Raw genomic sequence first — 26,142 nt, forward strand, 5'->3', positions numbered from 1 at the left:
TTCGTGGTGTTTTCAACGACTGCCGCACTAGCATCTTATAGCATTGCACATAGACACGTATTTACAAAACTTTTTATCGGGAAAAGGAATGCATCTGATTGGGATGTTATTATATGTACAATTTAAATTTAAAGTCATCAACGGCTGAAGGTAATGTCGTCGATTCTTAGTATAGATTTGACACATTCCGATGCCAAAGTGATTGCACTTGTGCTTACCAGAACCGGTTGTAAGACATGCTCGTCAAAAGTGTTCGTAGTGCCCGATCTGCGAATGGAAATGCCGGCATTTTTTTCACCGTTTTCATGCAGCGTGCGGAGTTCAGTAACAACTTTGATGCTGTGGAGACCGGCATTTTCAGCCAGCGTTGTGGGAATGACTTCAAGTGCAGAGGCAAATTCTTGCCACACGAAGGCTTCCACGCCTTGGAGAGCTCTTGCCTCTCTTGTTAAAGTACGCGATGCCTCAATTTCGGGCGCACCACCACCTGCAATCAATGCTCTTTCCTTGACCAAACAGCGAATCACGCACAATGCATCGTGCAGAGATCTCTCGGTTTCATCCAATATAACATTGTTAGCACCACGAATAACTACGGACACTGTTGGACTAGTAGTAGTAGATTTGACGCCCGTGATTTTTACGATCTTCGACCCATCGCTGTCGATTTCCTCCACAAGGTCAGCTGAGCCAAGACGGTCCTCGCTGAAAAATTCTGGGTCCGAAATAGGCTTGCAGTTTAGACTCTTTGACAAAAATTCTATTTCGTCTCTTTCCACATCTTTGATGACCAAAATTCCCAATTTGGATAGGAAATGAAGGGCGAGATCGTTGACGGCATCTCTCAAAATGGATTTCTGAATCAGTAAGACGTTACACTTGGCCTTTTTAATCTTTTTGCAAATGTTTAACAGGTATGCACGTTCTTCTTTTAGGATCTTATCCATCTGTCTATAGTCGTTGACCACGATGTTGTTTTCGGTGTCTGGTTTAGGAGGAGAGATTTGGAATTGCACAAGACCTATGCGGGCTTTCTCGATTCTGGTGGGACCGCCGGCAGTTTTCACCACGTTTTGAGTGAGCACCACACCGTCGACCATCTCTGTGTCGTCTATGGTGCCTCCAACCTTTTTGATCAAACGTATATCGGATAAATCGACGTTAGTGCTTGCATCATTGGTGATACTCAACACACAGTCCACTGCAAGTGGTGCCAGGAAAGACGAATGCTGTGACACGATCTTCGAGCTTAGGGATGTCGCTGCTGCACGAACCAATGCTTGTTTGTCCGAAAGCGAGATCTTTTGGGACATCTCCAGCAAAATCTCCACGCATCTTTTGGCGGCTGTCTGGAACGATTCTGCAATGATTGTTGGGTGAACACCCTTGCTGAGCAGTTTTTCGGCGGCCCCCAGCAATGCACCGGTCAGAATCACCACCGAAGTCGTACCGTCGCCTGCCTCTGTGTCCTGAGCAGCCGAAACTTCCACCAGCATTTTCGCCACAGGATGCAAGATGGCCATTTGTTTCAGGATGGTGTGGCCATCGTTGGAGATAATCACCTCTCCGCGGGATGTCTTAATCATTTTATCCATGCCTTTGGGTCCCAAAGACGTGCGAATTGCGTCTGCTACCGCGCGTGCGGCAATGATGTTGGCCTTGCGAACTTCTTGCGGTTTTTCACGATTTTGGAACGTCGAGTTGGGCGAACTTTTGGGTGCCATCTCTAAAACTCACTGCAGATATGAAACGTCACACGAAGAACCAATTGGAGCGTAATCGGACGTATCTGGTCTTGGTTTTGTAGTTGTTCTTCTCTCTTAAAAGTGGCAAATTTTTCAGATTTTGATTCAAATTCGAGCTTCGTTCATGGTGATATAGTAATTGCGAAATATTATCATCAAACACGTGATATTTATTATTTTCTTTGACTTGATTGTCGCGTCACGGTAAGATAAATGGATAGAGAAGCGACAAGATAACAGGGTAGAGAATATATTTGAAAAACTAGAGTAATTCATAATATACTATACTATTCAAATAGATGGGATGAGATGAGATGAGCTGAGCTAGAAGAGATCAACACCAAGAACAAGATCGAGAGTGATAAACCCTTTGATTCATAGATAGATTCCAATTGTACATTATTACTATCTTACTTGCTTTGTAAAATGGCAGGTTATGCGGAACTTAGCGAACTTCCTGTGAGCGTACAACAGGTGAAAAACTGTGCGCTTTCGAGATGGTACCATGATTTCCAAGGGCACACACCGAAGGCTGAGATCATCAAACCGCTCCCAGAGGGGTTCATTCGTTACCTAGAGGAAGACGGCATCAGATTGCCCAACGATAGCAACTTCACCAAGTCCTCGTACTACCAGGATATTGAGGAAAATGACGAAAACGAATATAGTGATTGGGAAGAAGAAGAACAACAACAAGAGGATGAGGCAGCACAAAGTGCCGGGGCGGTGGATGTAACGCATGTGACATCGGCGTTTTTAGAATTGCACGAAAAGTTGAAAAAAACGTTTCGAGAGATGGGTCCTCTGACTCCAAAACTGACGTGGTCGAGCCCCAAGGATGCAACTTGGATCCTCACCAACAACAGCTTGAAATGTCACGAAATGAACGACGTTTATCTGCTGCTCAAGGCTTCGAACCATATAACGCATGATCTAGACAGAGCATTTGATGTTTGTTTCGACCGCGATTCGCTAGTGGAAGAAAGCGCTGAGACGTTTGGTCACGAACTCATCTTGCGGAAATGGTTCGATATAAATCCGGCTCTGGAATTTCGAGTCTTTGTCAAGAACTCAAAAGTCATCGGTGTTTCCCAAAGAGATTTGAACTTTTACGACTATCTGCTGCCGTTAACAGACACTTTCAAAGATCTCATCGACGAGTTTGTGGGCGAACAGGCCAACATCAAATTCCCAGATTCTTCATATGTGTGCGACGTTTACATTCCCCGACCCTTCAAGAAAGTATGGCTCATCGATTTCAATCCTTTTTGCAGAAAGACTGATTCACTCATGTTTTCCTGGAATGAACTCATCACCCAGAGCAGTACCGCCTCAGATGAAGATTACGAACTACGCTTGGTCACAGAAAATAACGTTGCGCGCTTTGCTGGCAAAGAGCATTCCGAGAATCAGGTACCTCAAGACGTTGCAGATGCCGCTATAAATCCAGATGCGATTAAAGAGCTGGCATCTAAGTGGTCCGAACTTCTGAAAATGCAGCAAGCTGAAGATTCAAGTGATGACGAGAGTAATATTTGACAAGTTTTGATTAATAACTAAAGTAAATGCACTGAATATATGCGTTGTGGTGGTAGATAGCTTCACCATGCGAAACTCTCTTCCAAATATGTCACATCTATGCTTTGCTTCTTATCGAGGCATGCAGAAACCGAGGCACGGAAGTCAACGTTGAAGGCAGTAGGTCCACAACTGATGAATGCTAAATCTCTCGACTGCTCCGATGACTCACGGATTTCACTTGCAACCAGAACTGCCAAGTCAGGTCTGCCGTACAAAGATTGGACTTTGAGTTTTTGAAGTAGAGCACGAGCGGAGCAGCATAGGGACGTTGGTTTTGACTCGTCCATGTCCTTTCGCGTCGTACATAAGATTGTAACCTCACAGTTTTTCGACAGGAGCCAATTTATCTCGTCTTGAAACCAAGCGACATGGGCTATATCATTTACAGCCCAATACATCTTGGATCCCAGTTCAGGCACTTGAGCTTCTAAAAGATGAGCCAACTGTGCATACACAGCGGTGACACCGAGTCCCGCTGCGATACCAACCAGTTTCTTCTCAACCTTGGCCTTTTGAGGAAGGACATCACCATAGGGTCCCTCTACCATGACTCTGACTTGAATGGAGTCTTCTCCAGATTTTAGCAGTCTGTAAAGCAGCTGTTGAGTAATTCCCTTGTGAGCTTTGAATATGACTGTAATTTCGTCGCTGTTGTTGACCGAAGTGCTTAACAAGGTGAAAGGGTGTGACTGCCATTGGTAGTACCAAGGGTCGTTCCAGCTCAGAAAATAAATAAAGGCGAACGTGCCAGGTTTATACTTCAAAAACTTGGGCTTTTTGAGTGTCAGTTTCATAATCCCATTACCACAGTCCGTCAGAGTAGATTTCTGTAAACCACCGCTCAAGATTATACGGGCAATCCTCAGCACTCTGTCAAAACACAAAATACCTGCCATTGACCAAATCCAGCCCATCCAACCCAGGTCGATGCAGTGGTAGTACATGGCAATGATAAAGAAAATGTTAAAGAACTGGTGGAAGAAAAGGAATATTTCGTAGGCCATGTCTCTGATGAGTTTGGTGCTGTGGAAAATGAGGAGGGCCATTAGAGTCATCGCAGCCACTCCGTACTGCCAGTACAAGTCCATTGCCCACATCTTATACCCGCCGTCGTGCATGGACCACACTGTCCAAATAATGGAATGAATGAAAGCGAGACCAGTAGCAACGTATGCACACCACTTGTGGAAATACGAGAACGACGCATAGGACATTCCAGTCAGTGGGATAAATGGATTATTCCGAATACCAAAGAAAAAAATCAGTGGGAACAACGACATGCTCATCAGATCGGTTCTATAGCTCACCAGGGTGAGATTCATGAACCACCGGGACGAGAGATATGGATGCGGCAACTTCATCTCGTAACCGACTCCTGTGGTGATGAAAACTTGAACGATGAACACGATTACCGCGAGGGCTTGCAGCCGGGTTGCATACGGCCCAGGGAACAATTTCTGCAGTTTAGGATACTTCAAAAGCGTATTTTGAAAAAATGACGGGACCACCAGGGATCTGGACAGCCACTTGTTGGTCAATTTGAGGCCCAGGAATTTCTGGTTCAAGTTGAACGCTGTGCACACCACGATAATGGCGCTCCAGTAGAACACCAGACCCCATCCAAACCATTGACTTCTCTGGACGGAAAAAGTGTAGTCTTTGAATTTCCGGTAGTACCAGTCGAATTCCGGCTGGTCCACCCTAATTGTGGTGTTCACGGAGTGGTTCATGTCTGCCATGGTCGGGTCTCTCAAAAACTGTGTGCCGTTTTTCCAGTAACCGTACATCTCGTCCATAGTGTAGTCAAGATTGGCCTTAGACTGACACCTTCCGATAATGTGTCTAAAACCATGGTCCCTGAGCCGTTTGCTGTCAGTATTGTTGGCTATGCAGTTGGTGATCGTACCTAGCCAATTGACGTTGGAACACCGGCATTTGTATGCTTTCTTGCTCTGTCCATGCGTATTGCATCCCCAGTCGAACATTTTTTCATAATATAGACAGGCAGAGGCCAGAGACGAATCTACCAAGACCAAGCCAGAAGAGACACAGGCGAAAACGGCCACCAACAAAAATGGGAGGCCACCGATTCTCATCTGTGTATTGCAGAACTTCTAAGTGCAGCAAATGTCTTTGTTGTAAGATCGCTGTTCAACGACTCACCTCCTTCATCATCGGCCACCTTAGTCCAAGTAAATGTATACACACACTTATATAATTCTATTTGCTGTCTTCCATTTTAGTCCAGTTTCACTACAATCTGTCACCGTGAGCAGTTTACCACATTAATGCTCTGTTCGACGTCTTTATTTCTTCTCAGGGTCCCTTCCGCATCCTACACTATCGCTATGACTTTCCAGCAGATACGGCTCGAAGAGCATTTTTCAAGATTTTTCAAGACTTTTTTTTTTTTTTTTGGCAGAGCTATGCCTGCCTACCGTTCTGACAAGTAATCGAGCAAGCGGGCGGACTACAATGCTCGCGAGGTTGTTAAATCAACGCTAGCGAATAGTGCGAGAATTGGAAAAGGAAATACCGGTAATAATTAATATGGGTGTAAAATGGTTTGTTGAAGGTTAACCTTGAGTGGGAGAAGTTTTGGAGCTGGATTGTGAATATTGTGGGGTCAGGCCGAAAGTACCGGTTGTGGGGGAGAATTGCCGAATCAAAGGATTGTGTGTGTGAACATCTTTGGTTGGGTGGTTTATTGGACGAGTTTCTCAATGATAATGGTGGTTGTGATGAGAATTAATTTCTGACACCAGTGTCAGCAGGTGGATAAAGTGATATCTTGGATTGGGTCACGTGACCAGATGTAGAAACGACGTTAGGACTATTCGAGAGAACATCTGTGATGTACGCAGATTAGATTTGAGAAATGGCGAGAGGCTGGTGGTTTCTCGTGGTGCCGGACTTGCAGCAGTCACTATCGAGTTTCTCAGTTTTTGTTTTCGCAATCAACTGTTGTTTGATTAAGCTATTTTGCGCTTCTAAATGTTCAGAAGTGTCGGCCCAACTGTTCTGACATACACCAGGTAAGGTTTGCACTCCAGAGATGACGATATGTGTGTACCATGTTTTGAACCAGGTGACCAAAAGACGTGACAGAATTAATATAAAATGACATAAAAGGTAAGTTTGAAATGACAGCGTCTGAATAGAGAGGCCGTTAACAGCAGGACCACGAAAAACTCGCCAGGACGTTAGATAGCCAAAGCTTTGCACTCACATCTTCAATGGGATAGCGAAACCTTCTCACATAGCCTCGCTTCCGCGAAACAAATCCATATCGTTACCTTGCGCTTTACAACATCAAAAGTTTGGGTCGTTTCTAGTGCAAATGCACTTCAGAAGACACGGTATCGTCGCAAGTATGAACAACCGCGTACCCATCTTGATATTCTCGCACCCTAAACCAGACAAAATATTCAAACGTTTCTGTAGGCTCAACTTCGTATCACGTTTTGGCCAAGATCTGTGTGACTCTTCCTTCCATTAATATATCTTATCATCATCACACGCCTAAACCGCCTATAAAATGCTCGATGATGCAACTCAGAATATCTCCAAACACTCAGGAATTCGCTACCGCACACCCCCAATTCGAACTCTCTTCCCACGCTCATTATGTCTTCCCAATCTGAAAAGCCTTCCTGTCTGGTCATTGGTGCTGGAGGAGTAGGTGTCATCACAACCTACTCTTTATTTAACGCTGGACTGAGTGAAGTGTCACTGGTAGTCCGCTCTGATTATGATCATGTTGTGGAACATGGCTACTCAATTGATTCCTGTGACTACGGAATCGTTGAAAACTGGAAACCTCACCATTTGTTCCGTACGGCAACTGACGCTGCCAAATCTGGATATTTCTTCGATTACATTGTCGTCACTGTGAAAAATATCCCAGATGGCCCTAAAAGCGGGACAGTTCACGAAATCGTGCGTCCCGTAATATTGTCTAACCACCAAATAAACGCAGCACGTACCACCAGCGTCGTGCTAATTCAAAATGGACTGGACATCGAAAAAGAGCTCTTCGAGCATTTTGACCCAAACCACTACAAACTCGCCCTCCTTTCGGGTGTGCAACTGATTGGTTCTACAAAAGTGAGTACCGGGAAAGTGGTTCAGATCGGTCAGGATAGATTAAGCGTGTCGCCGTTCGATTCAAAAGATGAAGCTGCCCTTGAACAAGCAAAATTGTTTGCTTCCATCTACTCCAACGAAGGCCAAAATGAAGTCAAGTTTGAGAACAACGCACGTCATACGCGTTGGAAGAAACTGCTATACAATGCTGTTGTCAACACAACTACGGCACTTGCTCAACTTGATGCTACTAGATGTTTGAAGCTTTCGAAAAATGGCACAAGTACAGAGCAAAACCTGTGGGTACCTGGAATGATGGAGATCATAGCCATTGCCGCTAGTGAGGGAGTTGTCGTCGAACCCAGAGAAATGGATTTCTTTCTCAATTTCACGAAGACTTACATCTATAAACCGTCTATGTGTGTCGATTATGAAAAAGGTCAGCTTATGGAACTCGAAGTCATTCTTGGTAATCCTTTGAAGATAGCCGAGAAGAACGGGGTTCCCGCTCCCACTTTGTTTGTTATCTACCAATTAATGACAATATTACAGGGAAAGACCAAAGAACGTCGGGGTCTGATTCGCTTCAACGAGACAACTAAAGAAGTCGAAACTGTTGTCGAATAATCGTCAAGTTCGGCTCATAAAAACTCTTCAACTCCGCTAAAGGTTTCCCAATGATTGAAAGCACCTCACTTTTTGACTTGGCAGTAATATCTTGATAATATTTTTGTGACGCTGACAGATGTCATCAGAAAATGCATTGCACAACAACCCAAGAATACGATCACCATCAAGATTTAGTCTGATAGAGATATCCTCAGGCTTGGAACTACAAAAACCTCGACGATGAAAGTGGATATCTTGCTTTTCCCAATTTTGGTTTCTCGGCTTGTAAGGGCGGTATCTGATGTCTTCAAGTCAGAGCCTTATGTTGCATGTTCTTCACATGAACACTGTCCTGAAGAATGGCCCTGCTGCTCGCAATATGGACAATGTGGATACGGTCCTCTTTGCATGGGAGGTTGCGACCCACGCTTTTCACATAGCTATGAAAGCTGCGCCGCTATTCCTGCGATGTATCCACAAGCAATTCCATCGTACATAGCACTGGGAGGTGCCTTGGTGGAACCACATGAGGATAGCCTGAACTTTTTACCCACTATTGATGCAGTATTCGACCTACCGGAGTATGCTGTTCTGGAAGACAAACTTGATAAGCTGGAGGATAAACTGAGCGAGCGAGGTTTTTTACACTACTCTAGGTCTTCTGATATGGATGTGGATTCAAATCTTTTCGATTTTTTGTACAGCGGGTTCGTGAAGGTAAACAGTTCTCACGAAGACTCCGCTCTTGTGCTAGGCATGCCTCCTGATACCACGGGTAGTCTAGTATCCTCATCCAAGTCCTTTCTATATGGAAAGGTCTCAGTGGAAATGAAGGTCGCTAGGGGAAAAGGTGTTGTTTCAGCCATGGTTCTGATGTCTGCGGTAAAAGATGAGGTTGATTTCGAATTTTTGGGCGGAGAACTTGATAGTGCACAATCCAATTTTTACCACCGCGGTGAGCTCATCCATACTCGTATGCAAAAGTCACGGATTTGGCCCGACGGCCACGATCAATATCACCGATATGAATTTGATTGGAACGAAGATCGGATAAACTGGTTGATCGACGGATCAGTTGTGCGGACTCTTCACCGAATGGATACTTACGATCCCGTCACAGGTGTCTACAAGTACCCCTCGACGCCTATGCGACTTGAAATCGCCGTATGGCCTGGTGGTGTGGAATCGAATCATCCAGGGACTGTCATGTGGGCTGGTGGACTTATCGACTGGACTAATGCCATCGACATCGTTCAAAATGGCCAATTCGAGCTACTCGTTAAAAATATTCAGGTAACGCCCTACGTGAATGCGCTATTGCCATTAGAATTGGATAGCGTGGGTAGCATGGGATCTAGTAGTGATGACTTCTATTACGTTTACGATCCCGCCTGTGACACTTATGTCCGAGGAGAAAGATCACAGGGGGACCAGAACCGTAAAGAAAGGACAACCACCAACGAGGGGACCTTACATGAAGGCTACCACACAACCATGGCCGGCAGCGTCGTCAGTACACAGAAAAATACTTTGACAACGACAAATTCAAATGTCACCCGTCTTGAAAACGTTGCACCCCCGTTCCAACGACTCAACTTGATCTTCAGATTGCGCGGCTGGCTTGGACAGTGATATGATAAACCAAAACGAATGGTGCTCTGGGGTCGGCCTGTTCTCAACAACTTTTTTTACAATTTGTCGTAGAAGAAAGCTTGAAAGAGCTCAGAACACCTGGAAAAATCCCCAAGGGCGACCACAACTCTCCACGACTATATCCATCACTTATACACCTTCTTTCATCAGTTTATCGTTGCAGCTCTTATGTGTCGTGGATTTTACTCTGCCTTTCATCTGTCATTGATAGACCGGACTCGAGTACTTCACTCTAATTTCGATTCCGTCGTTCGATGTGAGCTATAAAAAGTTTTTATATAGAGGCCTATAAATTTAACACGATTCCCCTTTACCAACTGATCAACAAACTCGAAACTGGCTTCAAACTGGGTACAATTCGCGTTTTGTGGGGCATTGCTGGACTAGATTGGTGTTTTTTGCGAATATAACGTGGTGAACAGCCTTTTTCAGCTCTTTCTGGCGTGTTCAAACATCCAATTGCGGTTGTTTTTGGTGCAGTTTTCATAAAGATACAAACAGTTTGGAAAGATGAAGATGCTTACGAAATTCGAATCGAAGTCCACCAGGGCAAAGGGGTTGGCATTCCACCCATCGAGACCATGGGTTCTGGTGGCGCTTTTCTCGTCATCCATTCAACTGTGGGACTACCGGATGGGGACTCTGTTGCACAAGTTCGAGGACCACGAAGGTCCTGTCAGAGGAATTGATTTCCATCCCACGCAGCCGCTTTTCGTGTCTGCTGGTGACGACTACACAATCAAAGTATGGTCACTGGACACCAAGAAATGCCTGTTTACCTTGAATGGCCACTTGGACTACGTCAGGACCGTCTTTTTCCATCGCGAGCTGCCATGGATAATTTCTGCCTCGGACGATAATACCATCCGTATCTGGAACTGGCAAAACCGTAAAGAAATTGCGTGTTTAGCCGGCCACAGTCATTTCGTGATGTGCGCCGATTTCCATCCTAAAGAAGATTTGGTTGTTTCTGCATCGCTTGACGAAACGGTAAGAGTTTGGGACATTTCCGGCTTGCGTAAAAGACATTCGGCACCTAGCTCGTTCTCTCTAGAAGAACAAATGATTTCGCAACAGAATCTGCTCGAGGGCGGCTTTGGGGACTGTGTGGTGAAGTTCATTCTCGAAGGTCACTCTCGTGGTGTCAACTGGGCAAGTTTTCACCCAACGTTGCCATTGATCGTGTCTGGTGGCGATGATCGTCAGGTCAAGCTCTGGAGAATGAGCTCTACCAAAGCCTGGGAGGTTGACACTTGCAGAGGTCATACCAACAACGTCGATAGTGTAATCTTTCACCCACATCAAAATCTCATCATCTCGGTTGGTGAGGACAAAACTATTCGCGTTTGGGATCTTGACAAAAGAACACCTGTCAAACAGTTCAAAAGAGAGCACGACCGGTTCTGGCTTGCTAGGGCTCATCCTAACATTAACCTCTTCGGTGCTGCGCACGACTCAGGGATCATGGTTTTCAAACTGGACCGGGAAAGACCTTGTAGTGTGATTAACCAGAATCAATTGATCTTTGTTAACAAAGAAAAGCAGGTTCAAACCTTCGACTACCAGAAAAAAATTTCCTCTTTGCCATACGCATCTTTGAAGAAGATTGGCCACACTTGGAATGCGTTCAAAAGCATATCCTACAGCCCATCCCAGCACTCGGTCTTGGTCAACTGTTCGGACAATCAAAGCGAAAAGTTTGCTCTTTGCGTTTTGCCTAAGAAGGCCACGGGTGCTGTGGAGCCAACTTCTGTTCTAGAAGATACTGGATCTTTCCCAACCTTCGTTGCTCGCAATAGATTTGTCGTTTACAACAGTTCTAGTTCATCTTTGGAAGTCCGCGGCTTGGATAACAAGATTACAAAAACCATCAAAATTGATAATGACAGTACCGTGAAAGATCTTGTTTATGCGGGTCCTGGCTCTGTGCTTATATTGAAGTCAAAATCAGTAGTGGTGTTTGATGTTCAGCAGACTAGAAAGGTGGCTGAGGTTACTCTTAAGAATGTGAAGTATGTGAGCTGGTCTCTCGACGGTCAATATATTGCCCTTATGAGCAAGCACACAATAACAATTGTGACAAAAAACCTCGAGGTTATCACATCAATGCATGAAACCATTCGCATCAAGAGTGCAGCGTGGGATGAAAGTGGCGTTTTGATCTATTCGACATTAAACCACATCAAATACACTCTCCTCAATGGAGACAACGGGATTATCAAAACTCTCGACAATACCCTCTACATCAATAAAGTTCAGGGAAAGCTCGTGTATGCTTTGAACCGTGAAGGCGAAGTGGAGATTATCACGATTGATCCTACCGAATACCGGTTCAAAAAGGCTCTTGTCAATAAAAACTTCCCGGAAGTGTTGCGCATAATTCAAAATTCCAACTTGGTTGGCCAGAATATCATTTCTTACTTACAGAAAGCTGGCTTCCCTGATATTGCACTTCAATTCGTACAGGACCCACAAACAAGATTCGACCTCGCCCTTGAATCTGGCGATTTGAACATTGCTCAAGAAGAGGCTCAAAAACTCAACACCAGTATTACCTGGGAGCAGCTTGGTCAAGCTGCCTTGAATCAAGGTAAACTTGAACTCGTAGAACAAGTTTATCAAAATCAGAAGAGCTTTGACAAGCTCTCGTTTCTATACTTGATATCGGGTGACCTAACCAAGCTATCTAAGATGGAAAGCATTGCTGAACACAGAGGAGATATTTCAAGTGTCATCCTCAACACCGTCTACAACAAATTCAATGAAAAGAGAGGGCAGGTTTTTGCCGAAGCCGGTTCATTACCGCTAGCCTACGCTATAGCCAAGGCAAACAACCAGGACGATAAAGCTGCTCAAATCCTGGAGACCGCAGGTGTCAGCGAAGAGGACGTGACTCTTCCAGACCAATTCACTTCGACAACTCACTACAAATCCCCAGTGATATCAGAACCAATAAAGGAATGGCCTTTGGAGAAAGCCGAACCTTCGTTTTTCGAAAAAGCTCTTGCCGGTGGAATGGAAGACCTGACTGTACAGGACGAAGCTTTGGTCGAAGACATTCAGTCCAACGGCAATGCATTTGCAGCCGAACAAGGTGCTTTCTCGGACGAGGAAGTGGTTGCAGAAGATGATGGAGGTTGGGATATAGATGGAGAAGAGCTCGAGCTTGAGATTGAGGAGCCAGAAAACGAGACTAAGGAGCAGCAAGCTATTGTTGCCCCAAGTGACGAAAACGAGATCACGCAATGGACAAAGAACTCCAAACTGCCATACGTGTTAATCGCTGCCGGTGCATTTGAAGCTGCAGCGCAGGCGTTGAACAAACAGGCAGGCTTGGTCAATTTTGAGCCGCTAAGACCTCGCTTCCATGAGATTTACGAGAGTTGCAGAACGTACATGTCTGCGACACCCACTGATCTTCCAAGCATCACGGGTCTGATTCGCTCGAACAGTGAGGTGAATGCGGCCCAGAGCCTGCTGCCGTATATTGCCGGAAGTGAGGTGGTAACGAGCAAGATGAATGAAGGCTTCAAGCTTTTCAAAACCAACAAACTGGAGCTGGCTAAGGAGGCGTTCCGCGATGTTATTTATACCATCACATTGCTAGCCGTGGACAACCAAGAAGATGAAACTCTTGCGTTCAAGACTTTGAACAAGGCGCGTGAATACATTCTCGGCATATCTATAGAACTGGCAAGACGTTCGCTGCCAGCTGACGACATCAAACGCAATCTTGAGCTAGCGTCTTACTTCACAAAGGCCAAGCTGCTACCGCAACATAAAAGTACCGCTCTGCAAGTTGCAATGTCGCAGTCTTTTAAGCACAAAAACTTCATCCAGGCTTCCTACTTCGCGGGCGAATTCCTCAACATTGTGTCAACGGGTCCCCGTGCCGACCAAGCGCAGAAGGTGAAGGACAGGGCGGACCTAATGGCGAATGATGCTATCGAGGTTAATTTCGATCCTTACGCCGACTTTAGCATTTGTGCTTCCACTTTCACGCCCATCTACAAAGACACCCCAGTTGTGACTGATCCTTTGACTGGTGCCAAATACCATTCCTCTGAAAAGGGTAAGTTGGATGTTATAGCCTCCGTATCCAAGATTGGCAATCCAGCCTCTGGTCTCAGAATACTACTTACATAGGTCGCACGACGGGAAATGAATTAAAAAAACAGCGACACACTGGGCGAAAGTGAAAACTATCGACGGTGATTCAGCTCGTTCTTCAAAAATAACAGAGCTAGATGATGTATATACCAAAAAGCTAAGACGGCAACTATATGTAGAGTGATGATCATAGAATTCGATATAAAGATCTTGTAGATGAATGTCAAGTTCTAGCCGACGACACAGACGTACCAAATGACAACCTTTAAATGTAAACATATATACAAACATAAATCTACAATGCACACTTCAACAGCAGTTAAGTTCTCCATTTGAAGCGACCAATTGCGTACTCCACTACATCTGATTGTTACTATTTTCACTGCTACTTAGTCTCAATGACTGGGGAAATTATCACACTTCAAATTGGTCAATGCGGAAACCAAGTTGGGAAGCAGTTTTGGTCACAATTGATAAAAGAACATGGCATCGGGAGAGATGGAAAAAGCGTAGTGGCAGATCCTGATAACGATGGAACAGTTAGAGAGGATGATCCCACCACGTTCTTTCGTCAAAACGATAGCGATCGGTTTACGCCGCGAGCATTGATGTTTGATCTAGAACCAAGTGCAATTGCAGGTGTACAAAACACCTTTCCTGGATTATTCAATGACAGAAACCTGTGGGTTTCAAAAGAAGAGCTGGGCGCGGGAAATACGTGGTCGAAGGGCTACGATTACGGCCTTGAAAACCAAGAAGAGTTCATTAACATGATCGACAAAGAAATAGACGCAACAGAGAACTTTGAAGGATTCCAGCTCTTACATTCCGTTGCAGGGGGTACTGGCTCTGGTCTTGGATCCAATCTCTTGGAAGCCCTTTCGGACAGATATCACAAAAAAATCGTGACAACATACTCAGTTTTCCCCAGTAGCGAGTCTGAAGTAGTCATTCAGCCGTACAATACAATTTTGACTTTGCGAAGGCTAATTGAAAATAGCGATGCAAGTGTGGTGTTTGACAACAATGCCCTTTTAAATCTAGCCACAAGAGTTTTTCGAGATAGAAATACTAGCTATGAACAGACCAATCAGCTGATTGCTAGCGTTTTGTCTTCTGTCACCAACAGTCTAAGATTTCCCAGCTACATGTACAATTCGCTGCCTAGTATTTTTTCCACTTTAGTACCGACGGCAGACTTGCACTTTCTGGTACCCAGCTTTACGCCTTTTACTGCGGACTTTATTCCAGAGGTCCGAGACTTCAAGAAAAGTTCAGCGTATGACGTTGTGCTGGATTTATTCGATAAAAACAACGGCATGGCTCTACGAAGTAATGACACACCCGTGTACCTGAGTATTTTTGACTCTATCATTGGCCCTGCAGATCAAACAGATGTAACTAGGGCCATTTTAAAGGCACAGCAACGCATTAAGTTTCCGCCTTGGTCGCCTACTGCCTTACACGTCAACTTAGGAAGGAAATCCATTTATAATGTGACACCAGATAGTGACAGAGTAAGTGGTATGATGCTGGCCAACACAAGTTCTGTCACTACTTTATTGCAAAATGCTTGTTCAAGCTTTGACGTTCTATTTCAAAGAGGTGCGTTTGTTCACATGTACCAGAATGGGAGAATGTTTCAAAACGGGGTTGATGAGTTTGTAGAGTCTCGTGAAGTTGTTCAGTCGTGCATTGATCAGTATTTTGCAGCTGAACAAGAAAGCTTTCTAGATGATGTTCTTATTGAAGATGAAAACATGGTTGGTGATGTTGACGGACTGGACGCTGATGGTGATAATATTATTTGAGTTTCTACAATTGCATACGGGGGTTTAATAAAGTTCAACATGGCTCGATGCCTCTATTATTTTGATGTTTTTTTATCTGAGCTGGAACTGTGCCACCTTCTGCCCGCTTCCCTGGCGAGATGGTAGCTTTCGGGCTGGCGGAGGTGGAGGCGGTTGTAGACGATTGGTTATGGACTCCGCCGACAAAGATCCATTACCGTTTTCATAAAAACGAGGCGGCCAAACACGCGCTGGAGACGCAGAATTTATACTCACGCTCGACTGTCTGGAATCTTCGCTGTAGATTCTTGCCAGTTTATTAGAATCGTTCGTATCTTCTAGTCTGAGCCATTCTACCTGCTGCAAGCATTTTTGCGCCAACCGCACGGTCGTTTTCTGAACCGGTTGAGCCTCGGATGAGCATATGTTATCAAGTGACGATAAGTACTCTAGTACACCAGCCAAATCCGATCTACGGTATTTGGTTTTCGCCAACTCGGTGTTGCTCAACAAAGGTAAGAGTACTCTTAAAAAAGTATTTCGAATAAGCTCTTCATCTTCAGGTATATTCGTTAGTTCGCGTATTAGAACGTCGACGATAACGTTAAGGTCGTTCTGGTAGAAAAACTCCTCCGCAGAGTTTTTATCCACCGTCAATATCAGGTATATTATCTTGCAAAGCATTATTTGCAGCGAGCGGTTGGTCGCTCGATTGAACTTGAGCAGTAAGAATTCCACAAAGTTTTTGGAGACGGAGTGATCGGCAAGATACTTGTAAACGCGGTTTTCGAGCTCGTATTTGTAGGAAAATATCATGTACTGTTCGTTCAGTGCCAACAGAAGCTTGAATTTGGCATTATTGAATTGATCATCAGTGACCCCGGGCTGTATGGTGTTCATCATGTAGTATACGAAGAAATCGTCGACTATTGTAATGTTGGAAACCTCACATTTGCAGTATTTGAACACTTGGAATAGGATATCCATTAAAATCGTTGATACTTGTTGCAAATTGTGGATGATGTCCCATTCGATATCCGTACCGCCCGAAATGGTGTCACTTTTTGAGCTCATTACTTGGTCTTCACCGTACCGATTCAGATATGCAAAAATGTTGTACAGGTTGTTGTATATTACTGTGAATCCTTGGAACTCCAGAAGCAGTTCAAGGACTGAGGAGTCACCTTTCGCAGCGCAAAGAATGATATAGCTGATGATGAATTTCAAATTGCATTCCAATAAATCTACGCTCAATAACGACAGCAACTTGCTGATGGAAAAGTCCTGATTTTTTTGGAATATCAACGATTCTGTGAATGTCAGTCCTAACCGATATAAACCTTGTTCCGTTTGCACACAGGATTGGTAATTATCTGCAGCATGTTTGATGTATTTTACCAGAGCAGAGTTCACCGTGGATTGATTGCACTGACCTTCGGGTAATTCCAAGATGCTTTCCATGTAGTCCCAAAATCTAGCGGTAGTAGTGTCAGAGCTAGTAGTGTTGTTAGCCTTTAGCGTAGCATCTTTGTCGATCTCACTTTTATGAGCAGCATTGCGTGCTTCCGCCCTTGGTACCATCAAGATACGGTTAAACCCACTACTTAAACCAGTAAGCAACTTCTCAAGGTTATCTTTTTCCAACTGGTCCTCGAACCTAAAATATGTCCTGAAATACTTGGATACTTTAAAGACAACACAACTTAACGTTAGAAGTTCAGATTTGAACAAGTAAAAGACTTGAACTAATCGCCAGAGCAGCAGTTATTTAAGCGAAAGTCGACAAGTTACCTTGAGATGTCAGAATTGAAGGATGTATGTGAACAAATTTTGAATTTTTGGGACGTTTTTCGATGTAATTTAAACATTGACAACTAACCGTCAAATACGTCTAGATCTATGAGCTCATCGCCAATGCTGAACTTAAAGTACGGGAACACAACTTCGAGGAGTCGATAAATGTATATCAAGAAACGGTGAAGCTTATAGAGGAGTTAGAGTCTAAAAACGAGGGATTCAAGCAAATTGAAGATGTGAAAACCGCAATTGATCTACTCAAGATCGATATCGAAGGTAAGATTTCCGAGCTACAACAGTTGAAGCTGCGAGCAGCGACGCCAACTGCGAAGCCTGATTATGTGGCAGCTGTGGAGTTACCCAAGGCTAGTTCTGACAGTCCCCAGACGTTCGTGGAGAAAATACTGACTTTGGTGCGGTCAAAAACAGAGCTGAAGCCCGGAGTTTCCATCTACGACCTGGAGTCCGGAATTGCAAGGGAGGCAGCACAATTATTGCAAGGCCTATCATGGGTTGGTCAGCAGAGATCCAAGGAGTACGAAGCAAAAATCGAACAGATGTGCGCCGAAAACAAGCAGTTGACAACTCAAATTCATAAACTGAAAGAACGCTGGGAGAGCCTGGTGGAAAGTGCACGTCAAAAACGGAACCAACAACACGACTTATAACAACTGGCCCATTTGGCTGCCTTTTTGCCTACCTTCTGCTTTTCATTATTACTTTATTTTTCAATCTTGTATTGCAAAAATGCCGTACGTAGAGTTTCCTTCAAGTCGCTTTCATTCCATGCATGATCTCTTCTTTCGTAATGAGATGGCCAATAGTTTCTATCTGTTCCAGTAACTGGTCGACGTTTGAGGACCATTCATTAAGCAAAGAGCTCGAGTTCTTGGGTTTCCCGAAATTTACTATTTTGGCCGGTCTATTAATTTTGGCGTAAATTACACCGTGATTGACCAAATCACTGATGAATCTTTCAGTCTCTGCCTCCGTGAGATCCAAAAGCTCATTTAACCTGGACAGATTGATGCGCGTGTAATATTTGGAAACGACCCTTAAATTGTGTTCAATGACTCTCTTGCGGAGGTCATCCCAATGGTTGGTGTGAGAGCCGAAAGCTACGTCATCTGCGTCCAAAAACTTTTCGTAGCTCTCTTTAACGATAGGCCATCTCATTAATTCAGCGGTAGTAAACAGTTTGACCAGTGATTCTGGTTTTTCCAATTTTTTCAGATTGTTGTCGAGCTGAATCTTATGAATCAAATCACTTTGAAGATTGTCGTATGGGGTCAGCACAAGGAACATGACAACATGGGTTAAGGCGTACTTCCAGCTGGCATCGTCTGCCCGGATCGACTCTGTGTTGTAAATTTCTTGGTAGTACTGCGCCACTTGCAGATAGTCTGATTTGTGTAAACCGATTTTGATCAAAAGGTTGAAATATTCAAGTTTCAAAGACTCATATTTTTCATTTTTGAAAGTCCTCTTTAAAATCTTTCTCGAAAGCACTGTTGCCTGTGGAAAGTCGCCTTTCAGGATGCTCAGTTCCATCTGCTCAAGAATAAAGCCTATTTTCTCGTACATTTCCATTGATCCAAAAGTTTCCACTTGTAAAGAACATAACAAGTCTGTGGCCTCATCTGTCTTTCCCTCCTCTCTGCATATGCGAGAATATATGCGCGTTATACGGGCTCTTTCCACTTCAACGAATATTTTGTTCTCTGTGACGGTACGAATAGCTTCAATAACGCTCACCTTGGTATCACGGTCGGTGATATCATCCAGTTTTTCCATGATACGCTGAATCATAAACTGCACCGATAATTTCAGCTGCCCATGCTTCTTAGCTAGCAAAGCTAATTGCTCATTCAAACTTTCCCATTGGTTTTTCGAAGCCAGCAAATCCACTAGCTCACCAACGACTCTCTTGGAGGAAGCCAGATCTGACGCCTGGCGAGTCTTTTTTTCCAAGACCAGCAATTGATTCACAGCACCTTCCACATCATTTTGTGCCAAAACGCTAATTTTGGGCAGCTCTTCACCCAAAATTTCGGTATAGTCCTTTTCCGCTTTCAAAGGAGCATCTCTGGACATGTTGTATTGATGAGAAAAAGGTCCTTTGGCTATCAAAAATGCTCTCAATTGGTGTACAAACGTTGCGAAGTTGGTTTATCTAGATGTTGTTCTTTGCCACCTTTAAATTCTAATTTGTAGTAATCCAGTCATCAAAAGTACTCGAGTACGAGTATTAAATAAGGTATAACAAAGCGATTATGAATACTATGAACTTAGTGGTTTAGGGTTTGCAGTTTGGTAAAACAAGCTCTAAACCTGAGTTTGCAGTGGTATTTACGCACTTGAGTTGGCTAGGAATCGAAGTTGTAAGATCAGCAGATCACTTGATACGATATCGTTTTTTGTTCATCCCATGAGTTCCCAGATCCATGAAGATACTACTTCGAGATCCTTCAAAATGCTGTTCACTATCTAGTGCGTTTATGAGTCTCGGTAATCTGTTGCGTTTTTGTTTGTATAGCTACGTTAATGAATTTGAAGCTGGTACCAAAATTTATGATTGTTGGCACGTTTGAGCAGCAATAAGTTAGTCGAGACTTATTCACGACACCCATAAACGTCTCAAGTATCTAAAAATGAAACTGAGTCTCGAGAAAACTAACTTTCCTAAACTGACGCTCTGGAAACGGCACGTGACTGCTGTGACAGCGACGATTGAGTGCCATTGTAACTAGCAAGAAAGACGAATTTGAATGTTGAATCGGTACGATGAGATTCACAGTTTCTACGCAGAATCACTAACAGTCTTTCTATTAAACTCTGATCCCAATTCAAGAAAAGAAAACTAAACATCAGTGGTAGATAAAAATGAAAACCTATCCAAAATATAAGAAATAAGAGAAATAAATAACGATAAGGCTGATAATACTTCAATTTCGTTTCAAGAAAACTCACAGAAGCGGATAAGTATCATATCCCAGCACGGTGAGGTTTAAATCAACGTATCTTAAATCCACGAGATTACGTTTACACGTGACTGGTAGATCATGTGATTCACCGCTGAAAAATTTCAAGAAACGCAGCAATGTCAATGCGATGAGATGAGATGAGATGAGATGAGGTGATTGTATTTCATAAACAAGACCTCAACAACACCACTTACCAACCATTTCACTATCTTTATAGACCTTCACCAACCACCTCCAAACATGGCTGGGTCTCAGTTGAAAGAGCTGAAAAAATCGCTAAAGGAGCAAGGATTTACGGGCCAGACAAATGTCAAGAAGGGCTCCAAGAAGGGAAACAAACGACAGGCCCGGGAATATGATCGCGACGAAAGAGCACAGCAGATTTCGAAGATTCGTGAACAGTTCAGCCCATTCGAATTGAAGATGAACCGTGATAAAAGGCCCTCTCAAACTGGTAAAAATACTGCCCACAAAGCGGCAGGCAAACCTGGTATTTCGAAACAAATCGGTGAAGAACAACGGTTAGCGGCCCATGAGGCTCGTGAGCGGCGCAAAAATAAGCTTGGAGGCGTTATGGACCGCAGATTCGGAGAGAAAAATAAGGATTTGACCGAGGAGGAAAAAATGTTAGAGCGTTTCACTCGTGAAAGACAAGCACAATCGTCGTCCAAAAAAAAATCGATCTTCAACCTGGATGATGACGAAAACGAAGATTTTCCGACCGCTGGCAGCGAGGACCTTTACGGTGGTACATTAACACATTACGGCAAGTCGCTAGCGGTGGAGGATGATTTCGAAGACGGAGATTTGGGCCTGGACCAAACCAAGAGATCAGCATCTGGTTTTGAAGATGAGGGGCCGGCCAGGAAGAAAACTAAGGCTGAAGTAATGAAGGAAGTCATTGCAAAGTCTAAGTTTTATAAACAAGAACGTCAAAAGGCGAAAGAGAAGCTTGCAGAGGAGATTGAGGATGTTGACGAGGAATTTGACGATATTATGTCGGAACTAGCTGCCATTCCAAAGCAAAAAACTCAGAGTATCACTAAAGAGGATTCTTCCGACAAACAGTACGATGTTCAAGTTCGGGAACTGGGCCTAGAGAAAAGAGCTGTCCCCGCAGACCGTACCAAGACCCAAGAGGAGATCGATCAAGAGAATTTAGAAAAGCGCCAGAAACTGGAACAAGCACGAATTCACAGGATGAGTGGCATGGATGGGATCGGCGAAGATGACGATCAAGGAGTAGAAGATCTAGGCGACGACTTCTGGGTAGGCGAAAATTCCGAAGATGAAGGCGAGCATGTGGATAATGGATTTGATATGGATGACGTTCAACTGCCAGGTGATGACAGAGGCAAACATTTGGAAAATTCGCAAACTGCCGTTTCGTCAATCGTCCCCTGTCCACAAACTCACGACGACCTCATGGACTATCTCGAAAATCACAATTTGCAAGAGTATCCTTCTTTAGTGAAGGGCATTATAAGAGCCTATCAGCCCAGGCTAGCGGCTGGTAACAAGGAATTATTAAGCACTTTTACAGGTGTACTACTGAGATATATTCTATCTCTCTCTGACTCCTACAGCGATGGAGACGCAAAAGAACTTGGAGAAACGCAGAATGAACTTATAACCATTTTAAAGTCTATGGCACAGAAATACAATGATTCTTTGTCACTTACATGTCAAGAAATTGTGAACGATATCCATTTGAGGTTCAAGAGCCAGCGATCTCATGGTTTACTCGTTTCGGATTTGGTTTTTTTCACTTTAGTTGGCTACATCTTCTCAACCTCCGACCATTACCATTTGGTCGTGACTCCATGCAACGTTCTCATGGGAGAGCTATTAGAGCAAACAAAACTGAACTCGTTTCGAAACGTCGCATTTGGTGCAATCTTAGCAAGAATATCCCTAACATACCAACGGCTAGCCGAACGATTCGTACCAGAACTCGTCTATTTCTTTGAAAAAGCATTGCTAACTTTGCTGCCTATAAGCAAAAAGGACAGACTCTCTAAAGGTCTTTCTGTGATAAAATGTGATTCAAATGATCTCAAAGCACCCTCATCTATTTCTTTCAAAGAATCAGATGAATGTACTTTAAGCCTTCGTCTTGTAAGTGCCGAAGACGCTCAAGTCACCGAGAAAGACAAAATTGCACTTGTTTGTAATATTTTGGCATCTGTGGATGACGCGGTATCAAAAATATGGAAAAACCTGTCTTGTTTGCCCGAACTTGTTGCTACTTTCGAACCTATCATGACAGCTTACCGCCAGCACTATCCCGACCTGAAGCCGTTGAGTACGCTTGCTGATAAGTTCAAGAGGCTCGAAACACTCAACGAGCACTATCCTCTGGCTTTACAAAACCATCGCCCTCTAAGCATACCGATGCATACGCCCAAATTCGAGGAGAGCTTCAATCCTGAGAAGAAGTCTTATGATCCTGACAGAACAAGAAGCGAGCTCAACAAAATGAAGGCTCAATTAAAGAAGGATCGCAAATTCACAATGAAAGAGATCAGGAAGGACACCAAGTTTGAAGCAAGACAACAGATTGATCAGAAAAAGAAGGAGCATTCAGATTATCATGCCAGAATGGCCCGCATTGTCAATCAAATAAGTACCGAGGAAGGCGCTGAAAAGAGCAAGTACGAAAGAGAGAAACGACTCAGAAACAGCAAGTAGGATGCGAACAGCTTGCCGCATATAGTGTTCAAAAGTAACAAATAGCATTTCACTTCAAACTACAAATTATTTTCTATCTACCGACGTCTGAACTTTTGTAATATTGATTTAATAGACCAAGGACGCCATTCCTACCAGCCTTATCTTCAGTCCCATCAATGTTGCTGTACTCACCTAACGGGATGGAATTAATAAATGACTCGCCCAAATCGCTGTCAAACTTACCGCGGGGTCTCCCGACGCCAGCATCTTCGTTACGTAGCTTCGCATTTAGTCGAGATGTTCGAGGTCTATGGTTTGAGCTGTAGTTTGCTTTGTTCTCAAGCCCTAATCGAAAGTTCTCAGGGCGTTGGCCCGGCTGAAACTGTCTTTTCCAGGAATAGTGATTGGTAGGCAGCGTCGCTTGACTAATAGGAGTGTGGCTCTTGGGCAACTGGTGTTTCCCGACGGCATTGTCGTTGTTTTGATAGCTGTCCAGGAAGTACATGTACGACCGCATCATCTTACCCACACTATTGTCATCCTCACTTTCTGAATCAGAGGATTCGTCATCTTTCGGAGCTCCAAGGGCCGTCCCTGCCTTTTTATTAGTTTCCGTTGCATGGAATACTGATTTCTTTGCCAACCCATGGTGATGCTTTTGAACTTCAAACGTGGCGTATTTGCAGACATATCCTAGCCCGTCAACGTATACCGAAACATCCCGTATGAAGTCTACTATTTTGCCAGAAGATTTTGGCAAAGAGAACCACAGAATGAAAGGCGTCATGATTAAGCTGGCCAGCTCTCGAAATAGTAAAATAATTCGCAGGTTGAAAAGTTTACAAAATTCTTGTTTGACTTCTTCTGTGTGGTATCTTCCTTCCCAATCCTTCGGATTAAAATGAAGGTAACTAACAACCTCTCTCAGTGTGACTTCAGGATCAAACACCTTGTAATCGTTGGATACCGAACTTCGACAAACCGCCCAAATAGTACCGAAAACACTTATGTAAAACAAAACGGATCTGTCATGCGTAAGTTCAAAGTTCAAAAAGTTCTCGGGGTCGAAAACAGTCATAATACCGAGCACTGCAACAAAGGATCCAGAAACAAAAGCCACGAACTTCATAATCAAATTAGTTTTCTCCTTGGGGAATTGATCGATATATTCATTAGCAAGCTCAACGCTAAGACCCAGTCGTTTCTGAAATAAATGATAGAGCTCATTGTACTCTCTAAATTTCCATTCCGCAATGGGCGTATACTGCCGCGAACTCAAGGCACTGGGACTGGTCTTATACTCATTGAAGTAACGGAAGAAATACAACAGAACAAAGTACGCGACTAAGAAAGGAGAAAGTATAATGTTTAAAAAGCCCGCTAACATGAACCTTTTGCGCAATTCTTCTTCCAAATACCCCCTTTGCGATGACTTTAGAAAGCTCTGCTTTAAATAACCTCCTTCGTTGAATGCAAATCCCATTATGCACAGATTCAGATTCCATTCCAGTGTCTTGGTTAGTGTGCTTGTTCTGTATAAAGGAATTGGGAGAGACAAGTCTAAGACGTCGTTATTAAACAGAGCAATCAAATAATTTTCTTTTCGCATTATGCGGTTTGCAACATCGTGAGCGTCAATACGGTTCTTGGCCTTTACCTCCACAACATTCGCAGTGACGGCATTTTGGTCCTTCAGGAGCATTATTTGTTTTATGACATTCTGCCAAGCAATGGTCTGTAGTTCCTTGTCAGGAATGTCGAGCAAATATGTGTAGAAATTGCGGATGTCTCGCAGGGCCTTGAGGTCGGAATAGAACTGTAGTGTCTTCAGTCCTACAAAAATGTAGAACCCCCATAAAAGGACTTTGGAAGCACCAGTTATTTGAGTATTGTAGCATTGCGGAATTTGAATATCAGAAATTTTGTGGCTGGTTGATAGTTTGGAGTAGTCGATGCAGCAACCAAGATAGGTTGATACTAATACCACAAAAAGTAGTGTCGCGATATTAAGAACCTTCTCAATGCAAATGCAAAAAAAGCCGTTCCCTAAGTAATAGTCGTAAACTTCTTGCAGAAACAGATCGAGATTTTCGACATTGGCCCATTTCCACAAAGCCCTTTCGCGAGGGCTCAAGGTGTTTAATCTGTTCGTTGGTGTACGCGCAATATTCGAGAAGTTGTTAAGAACGCGTGGCACGGTGGTTTGAGGTTTGACACGAGCTTGATTTTCTTCGTCCCAGACTGAAGGTTTTCGGAACAAGAAACTTTCTTCTTGATCTGCTGGCTTATTTTCTTTAAACTGCAGGAAGCTTTTTCTGTTCCCGACGAATGTATTTTTCCACGCATTCTTAGACGGGTTGTTATTTGCACGCCCTGTTGACGGACCAGCCGGCACAGGAGACTGGCTTCTGAAATCCATTGACTCCAAGAGGCCGTTGTGTGGTGAATTTTCTTTAGCCTCGCGATCATTATCCTCGTCATACGGACCAGCGTATGACGTTTCGCGGAAATCGCTCTCATCGCTAGCATCACCTTGGCCTGCCTTAGGTATTGAACTAGATATGCTGGGATTTTCACTAGAGCTTTCTGCTCCAGAATCAGGGTCCAAAACGACACTTTGAATGCCTTCAAAAGGTCGCACACGATCCTGATCGCGATCAAAAGCATCAGTATCCTCAGAGGAAGAACTGTCTTGATCTGATTCTATGATCCCCAAATCATTGCGAGCTATGGTGGACCGCTCACTTGAGGGAGTAATTTGTGTTATCTCGGTGTTGCCCAATGAGTTTCCTACTGTGGAATGGGGACCAAAAACTCTAGATAAAAAAGTATTTCTTTCAGCACCATTATATTTGGAATCCGGACTATCCATTGGTCCTACTTTCAAGCTAGCACACCAGTTTTTCGGAGTGCTAGGACCGGAGTTTTTGATGACAAGTGTGCTGTGTTCTCACCAGTGACTTCTACGTAATTGTGAGAATCCTTAAATTATTGGCGTCACTAAAGTGTAAAGTGATCCGTATTTTCTAACAACAAAAGCGACGAAGTTGTTGCGTTGAATGTTGTCTTCTGCATGCTTGTCAAGCCTTGTATTGTCAATTCGGATCTACTTGC

At 43.8% G+C, this 26,142-nt stretch overlaps 12 protein-coding genes across 12 annotated transcripts; 7 read left to right on the forward strand and 5 right to left on the reverse strand.

The window, feature by feature from the left end:
* Positions 1-137: 137 nt before the first annotated feature.
* Positions 138-1,724, reverse strand: CCT4 (LALA0S05e08130g1_1; the record flags this gene model as incomplete). Its single annotated transcript, XM_022772452.1, has 1 exon — positions 138-1,724. The coding sequence occupies one exon, from the start codon at positions 1,722-1,724 to the stop codon at positions 138-140; it is 1,587 nt and encodes a 528-aa protein (XP_022628775.1).
* Positions 1,725-2,171: 447 nt separating this feature from the next.
* On the forward strand, positions 2,172-3,284 carry CDC123 (LALA0S05e08152g1_1; the record flags this gene model as incomplete). Its single annotated transcript, XM_022772453.1, has 1 exon — positions 2,172-3,284. The coding sequence occupies one exon, from the start codon at positions 2,172-2,174 to the stop codon at positions 3,282-3,284; it is 1,113 nt and encodes a 370-aa protein (XP_022628776.1).
* A 62-nt stretch (positions 3,285-3,346) lies between these two features.
* Positions 3,347-5,422, reverse strand: FRE1 (LALA0S05e08174g1_1; the record flags this gene model as incomplete). The annotated part of the gene is made up of 1 exon (XM_022772455.1): positions 3,347-5,422. One exon carries the CDS (start codon positions 5,420-5,422, stop codon positions 3,347-3,349), a length of 2,076 nt encoding a protein of 691 aa, XP_022628777.1.
* A 1,531-nt stretch (positions 5,423-6,953) lies between these two features.
* Positions 6,954-8,039, forward strand: LALA0_S05e08196g (LALA0S05e08196g1_1; the record flags this gene model as incomplete). The annotated part of the gene is made up of 1 exon (XM_022772456.1): positions 6,954-8,039. One exon carries the CDS (start codon positions 6,954-6,956, stop codon positions 8,037-8,039), a length of 1,086 nt encoding a protein of 361 aa, XP_022628778.1.
* A 222-nt stretch (positions 8,040-8,261) lies between these two features.
* On the forward strand, positions 8,262-9,653 carry CRR1 (LALA0S05e08218g1_1; the record flags this gene model as incomplete). The annotated part of the gene is made up of 1 exon (XM_022772457.1): positions 8,262-9,653. The coding sequence occupies one exon, from the start codon at positions 8,262-8,264 to the stop codon at positions 9,651-9,653; it is 1,392 nt and encodes a 463-aa protein (XP_022628779.1).
* A 531-nt stretch (positions 9,654-10,184) lies between these two features.
* On the forward strand, positions 10,185-13,820 carry COP1 (LALA0S05e08240g1_1; the record flags this gene model as incomplete). Its single annotated transcript, XM_022772458.1, has 1 exon — positions 10,185-13,820. The coding sequence occupies one exon, from the start codon at positions 10,185-10,187 to the stop codon at positions 13,818-13,820; it is 3,636 nt and encodes a 1,211-aa protein (XP_022628780.1).
* A 362-nt stretch (positions 13,821-14,182) lies between these two features.
* Positions 14,183-15,595, forward strand: TUB4 (LALA0S05e08262g1_1; the record flags this gene model as incomplete). Its single annotated transcript, XM_022772459.1, has 1 exon — positions 14,183-15,595. The coding sequence occupies one exon, from the start codon at positions 14,183-14,185 to the stop codon at positions 15,593-15,595; it is 1,413 nt and encodes a 470-aa protein (XP_022628781.1).
* Positions 15,596-15,667: 72 nt separating this feature from the next.
* Positions 15,668-17,155, reverse strand: LDB17 (LALA0S05e08284g1_1; the record flags this gene model as incomplete). Its single annotated transcript, XM_022772460.1, has 1 exon — positions 15,668-17,155. One exon carries the CDS (start codon positions 17,153-17,155, stop codon positions 15,668-15,670), a length of 1,488 nt encoding a protein of 495 aa, XP_022628782.1.
* A 216-nt stretch (positions 17,156-17,371) lies between these two features.
* ATG38 (LALA0S05e08306g1_1) lies at positions 17,372-18,039 on the forward strand (the record flags this gene model as incomplete). Its single annotated transcript, XM_022772461.1, has 2 exons — positions 17,372-17,389; positions 17,470-18,039. The coding sequence occupies 2 exons, from the start codon at positions 17,372-17,374 to the stop codon at positions 18,037-18,039; spliced, it is 588 nt and encodes a 195-aa protein (XP_022628783.1).
* A 100-nt stretch (positions 18,040-18,139) lies between these two features.
* RPN5 (LALA0S05e08328g1_1) lies at positions 18,140-19,465 on the reverse strand (the record flags this gene model as incomplete). The annotated part of the gene is made up of 1 exon (XM_022772462.1): positions 18,140-19,465. The coding sequence occupies one exon, from the start codon at positions 19,463-19,465 to the stop codon at positions 18,140-18,142; it is 1,326 nt and encodes a 441-aa protein (XP_022628784.1).
* Positions 19,466-20,595: 1,130 nt separating this feature from the next.
* Positions 20,596-23,046, forward strand: NOP14 (LALA0S05e08350g1_1; the record flags this gene model as incomplete). The annotated part of the gene is made up of 1 exon (XM_022772463.1): positions 20,596-23,046. One exon carries the CDS (start codon positions 20,596-20,598, stop codon positions 23,044-23,046), a length of 2,451 nt encoding a protein of 816 aa, XP_022628785.1.
* A 73-nt stretch (positions 23,047-23,119) lies between these two features.
* ATG9 (LALA0S05e08372g1_1) lies at positions 23,120-25,900 on the reverse strand (the record flags this gene model as incomplete). Its single annotated transcript, XM_022772464.1, has 1 exon — positions 23,120-25,900. One exon carries the CDS (start codon positions 25,898-25,900, stop codon positions 23,120-23,122), a length of 2,781 nt encoding a protein of 926 aa, XP_022628786.1.
* Positions 25,901-26,142: the final 242 nt, after the last annotated feature.

The sequence above is a fragment of the Lachancea lanzarotensis genome, scaffold LALA0S05, assembly GCF_000938715.1.
Source record: "Lachancea lanzarotensis genome assembly LALA0, scaffold LALA0S05, whole genome shotgun sequence".
NCBI lineage: Eukaryota > Fungi > Ascomycota > Saccharomycetes > Saccharomycetales > Saccharomycetaceae > Lachancea > Lachancea lanzarotensis.